Source organism: Myotis davidii, unplaced genomic scaffold (genome assembly GCF_000327345.1).
Source record: "Myotis davidii unplaced genomic scaffold, ASM32734v1 scaffold3, whole genome shotgun sequence".
NCBI lineage: Eukaryota > Metazoa > Chordata > Mammalia > Chiroptera > Vespertilionidae > Myotis > Myotis davidii.
Window position 1 is genome coordinate 2,314,514 of NW_006295062.1, and position 5,187 is coordinate 2,319,700.

Here is a 5,187-nt window from a genome sequence, read left to right on the forward strand (position 1 = left end):
TACATATTCACTTTATATAAAATTTAAAATAACCAAATGTTCAAAAACAAAAGCCGTGAGTGGAAGAGTGGCATCGGTCTGCATCGCTGCGAAGCTTTAATGTCTGGCTGCTAGACGGGGCTGCACTCTCTGGTCTGCCTGTCTTCGCCCTGCTGCAGTATGTTGTCTTGGTTGGAAAATACAAAGCAAGTCAGCTCCTGCCAGAGTGTAGCTGGGGAGGACTTTGCGGACTCCGGGGGTCCTTGGACCGCACTGGAGGGATGCTGTGGTAGTTGGCTCTACTGCACACTTTCTGGAATACAGAGAGAGGACCATGGCAAAACCAGAGGAGGCGACACCTCTGAATATCCTAGGCTAAGAGTTGGATGAAGCAGTTGATGAAGCAGCTCGGATTGTCTCCCTTCTCCCGTCAGAAGGGACAGGCCTGCTGTGTCGCGGGGCCAGTGGTAGCACACTAGGTGGGCCAAGATTTTCGACGTGTGACATGGGAAGAATGTACATCAGACAGCCAAGGGACTCGGCGTAGCGCACTCCATCATGGTCTGTGGTCACCCAGCATCTGGACGCCCCTCCTTTTTGGGCAAGTCCTCTGCTGAGCACGTTCCGGCAGAGTCCTGCCTTCTCCTGGAGCCACAGACGCCAGATCACCTCTCCCCGCGCGCGGGAAGCTGCAGAATGAATGCATTCCCGAGGCTTCCCCGTCATGTCCCCCTTCCTGGATCCTTAACGTGGCGAGACAACTGAGGAATAACTGGCAGTGGGGTGACACCGGGGCACTTACTATTCAGGTGGTGGTGTCATGTGGCATCCTCACCAATGTCCCCGAGGGACAGCCTCACCTGGTTTCCTGGGGCATGTCTCTCATCCCTGTGCTGAGCAAGGCCCCAGACGTCCTGTCAGTCTGAGCCATGGATCCTCCCGACAGCTTACTTCAGCTGGGCATGCTTGTGCCATCCAGACCCCTGGGGAGGGCTGGCTGAGGCCTGCCTCCTTCCTCATTTAGGGTGCTGCCCGGCCTGTCCAGACTGCTTCTTCCGTTCCCAGGGGCATCTCTGCCCAGCTGGTGTCCCTGTGCCCGGCCTTGCCCTTTCTAAGGCATCCTGCAAGCCCTCCATCCTGCAAGCCCTGGGTGCAGTACCGTCATGAAACTGGTGTGCTGCCTCCTGTACCCTTCCAGTCCACAAAGGGGTCTGAATGCAGGCTCTTCCTTATCTCATTTCAAATCTATCCTGTGCCCCACAGCTACTCTTCTAATGATTATTACAATACGAAACAATTAACTTCCAAAATTATAGAATGCTTCTAAAACAGAGGGGAAAAATCATTCATAACCGACCACAAATTTTCTTTTTCACCTTTAAAACCATCTTGGAACATCTGTGCAGACTGTGACTGTCCCTTGGGTGTGCGCTGGCCCGCTCCACTGAGGCTGGTTGGCCTTGGCCTTGTGCTTTGGCCGACAGAGCATGCACACTAGACACACACCTGTGAGCAGGGGCTGCACTTCTGCTTGCAGGCTTTGGCTTGGCCTCTTGTGCTTCTGCTGAGAAAGAGCATGCCCCAAAGAATGCTACTCCTTTGCCTGGGACCCAGACTGGAAAAAGGGATGCCTTGTGGAGACCTAGGTCAGACCCACAGCCTGTAGTGTAACCGCTGCAGCCAACCTGCAGACCTGAGAGTGAGTTTGCCACTGTGGGCCACTGAGATTTTTGAGGATATTTTTCCGCAAAATATGACTAACACATAGTCATAATACAAATATAACGAGTACAGGAGGAACCAGTTACCGAATTTGACACACGCTAAATACTGTGAACAGTCAGAGGTGCATGGCAATTAGGTAAATCCCCAGGCACAGCTGAGACTGTTAATTTGCAGACTAAACAACTTTCTATACTCCATCACTCCCAGGTGACTTAATGGTCCTGAAGCAGGAAAGGTCTGACGGGGAATGACCCTGCTGGGTGAGAAAGCTTGTAATTACCCTCAGGCACAGGCTCTCCAACAGGAAGCCACCTTGGGGTAGAGCAGGTAAGGCAGGTCAGGTCAGGAGAGATTGTTCCAGGTCCCAACCAGCCCCTGGCCTGACACTGTGGCCAGGGACTGGGAATCCACTGCTGCCCCAAGTCTGCCCTCCGATCCCTCCAGAAAGCTGCTCCTCCTTACCGAGGTCCATGTCGGAGGTAATACTTGGAGGGGCAATCGGGACTGGGGTCCTGACAACAAAGATGGGACTGAAGTTTCAGGTGAAGTGAGATCACCCCCAGGGCAGCAGCATCCTTCTGGGCATTTTGCACACCCTGCTCTTGGCCTATGACCTCCCACAGGCCGGCTGCCGCTGCCTGATGGGCCCTACCTTCTTGTCACTTTTCACTGTATTCTTTGTGCAGGTGGCAGCCAGATTTGAATTGCTCTCCACACTATCTGCACTTCCTAACACCAGAGTAGGTAGGCAGGTCCTCAATGAACATTTGAAAAAATGGATGAATGAATCCTCGCTTACGCAATGTTAGATCCACTGCTGCTCAGGCCTGCTCCCCAGTGACAGCTGGTGTGGACGGACAGCATGTCATGCAGGTGGCCTTGGCTCAGTCCCAGCTGAGTGAACTGAGCTGGCACCTCAGGCTCTCAGGTCCCTGGGTCCCAGGGTTGGCTCCTGTAGCGAGCATGTCCCCTCACCAGGTAACTTATTTACATAATTCACAAGAAGCCCAATTTAGATTTTACTAAGTTGCTAATAAAAGTGAATTTCCTCCAGTCTTCGCCCCAGTAGTATTATCAATACTCATTTTTATTTTAACCTCCTTCTGAAAGTATTTACTTGTTCTCAGTCAGAAGAACATTACTCTCCCAGGAACTGGCTTTTGCCTTCTGATTCTCTGGCACATCACCAGCACTTAACAGAAATAGTATTCTGTCTTCAAACCTGAAAAATTATTTCCCTGTTGCTGACAGATCAAAAAAACTTGGACCTTAAAATAATACTGTGATCCTGTTGGCCATTTCTGGTTAAAGCCACTGTCTCAAGCTTCCAATGACAAGCAATACTTTACATTATGGTCAATATTTAATACTGTAAACTTCTTAGAAATGGACCAACCACTTGCTTACTTCAGGTGTTTCTGAACAGATGTTACTACCTGTGTGGGAAAATTCAAGGTGCTAATTAAGTGTCACTTCATGATCTGGTACCAAAGGATGGTGGCTCCTTCTGAGAGAGAACTGAAAAGTGCAGACTGGGTCACCTAACACTTGAGCATTAAGATCCTTGGGATTTTAAACCCCTATATTCATGCCTAGTACTTCCATAGCTCCTACACTGGGTACATATTAATGGTTTAAGCAAGCTTTAAGATTATCGGAATAGACATGTATCTTCAAAAATAAACTTAAAAAATACTTTAACATAATACTTGTTGTACTGCATAGAACTAGAATTCAACATATTATAGTGCTAAAATAGTCATATAAATATCATATATGCATGGACTCACTGCATTAAAATAACTCACCTAGTAGGTTATCAAAGACTAGTATCAGTAAAGCCCAAAGAAGAACCATTTTAACAGTAGGAACACTAAAAATACCAACTACCAAGTTTATAAACAGGTAATGGGAGAGAGAAGTCTTTACATTTGCTTTCAATTATGTCACAACAGGCACAATCTGAAATACAATTTTAGGCTAGCAGTGTACAAAAATACTCCTTATAACGATACTTTTGATAGGTGTAGTACCACTTTAAAAAAGCCTTAGCTGTGTAATTATCCCATTTGAGGACCTACTAAAACAATTTAACTGACTGCTCCCAGTTAGCTCTTTAAGCATCAATCTGGGAAGCAAGTTTTCTCACACGTCACACACCAAGCACATCGCCATCTATTCACATAACCCCCTACCCAGGGCATACACTGACGAGTCACCGATAGGCTCAATCTCCAAAGCAGGAGACCACGGTGTTTGGAGCTGTTCTCAGTTCCAGGATCGGGATGGATGAAAAAGAGGCAAAAGTAAGTAGACTCTGGGTGTGTTATGTATGGTTTCTGCTGATTTAGGGACGCTCCCACAGGTGAGTTTAATCTGGCATATCAATATTTAACTTGGGGGGTGGGGGAACATACTTTCCAGGGCTCTGGGTTATCACTACCCTGGCTTTCTTCCCAAATATTGGAGCAATTTTAGGCGCATCTGGAACCGATGTTTCTTCAGCATCTTCACTGTCTTCATGATGCAGATCATAGGAAATGTTCCCGTATTCTCTCAAAAACGGGAAAATTTCAAGCAGAAACTGACAGAAATCTCTGCGAATACCAAACCACCAGTGGTTGCCCCCTTTTCGCCTGAAGGTGGTGGCCATCAGAGTGATTAAGGACAGCCAGAGGGGGACGAATATGGAGATGTAGGAGAACGTATTGTGGCCATCCAGTCTGTGAACCAGCAGGACCTCAAAGGTGAGCAAGGGCACGACGATGGTGATCCAGCTGATGGCCATGGTCACGTGCGTCCTCCGCTGCTCGGCCACCACGTCCAGGGAGCGCAGGAACAGGAGGGACCAGACGATGTAATAGAGGACGACCAGGCAGAGGAAGGACATGAGGATCCAGAGGGGCACGAACACCACCAGCCACGGCCAGTGGATGATCCTGTCCAGCCGCAGGGCGATGAAGATGAACTGCAGGATGTTGACGGAGCACAGGATCTCCAGCTCCAGGGACCGATCGTGTCGGAAGCCCCACACGCAGGCCGCCACGGACACGGGGGAGACGAAGAAGAGCGGCATGAAGACCAGCAGCCAGAAGTGGGTCCCCCTCTCCACCCGGTCGCAGACCAGGACTTCGAACATGAGCAGCAGCAGGTGGATGCCCACGGCGATCAGCATAGCCTTGAACTCCACGCAGGTCTCGCCCTCGGTGCGGTAGCGAGGGTTTCGGGCCCAAACGCCCGCACCCACGGAGGCGCCCGCCATGACCAGGAGCTTCCACAGCCAGATGGGGGCGAAGACGGCCCAGTAGCTCCACTGGATGACGCCATCCAGGCGGAGGGGCAGCAGCACCGAGAAGAGCAGCAGGCAGGCGTAGATCAGGAACTTACTCGGGTTGAAGTCCTGGAACAGGCCCCGGGGGTTCATGGCGAGGCCCCTGCTCGCTCCCGGGCCTGCCGCTCAGCCCCGCTCGGCAGACGCCGAGT

At 50.4% G+C, this 5,187-nt stretch overlaps 1 protein-coding gene across 1 annotated transcript; it reads right to left on the reverse strand.

The window, feature by feature from the left end:
* Positions 1 to 474: 474 nt before the first annotated feature.
* Positions 475 to 5,181, reverse strand: TMEM185B (transmembrane protein 185B). The gene has a single exon (XM_006769680.2). It carries the CDS (start codon positions 5,126 to 5,128, stop codon positions 4,076 to 4,078), a length of 1,053 nt encoding a protein of 350 aa, XP_006769743.1. The 5' UTR covers positions 5,129 to 5,181; the 3' UTR covers positions 475 to 4,075.
* Between the last annotated feature and the right edge of the window lie 6 nt (positions 5,182 to 5,187).

Bases quoted from the DNA above. Each gene is read 5' to 3' on its own strand.
- TMEM185B (XM_006769680.2), bottom strand. From the start codon at position 5,128: ATGAACCCCCGGGGCCTGTTCCAGGACTTCAACCCGAGTAAGTTCCTG.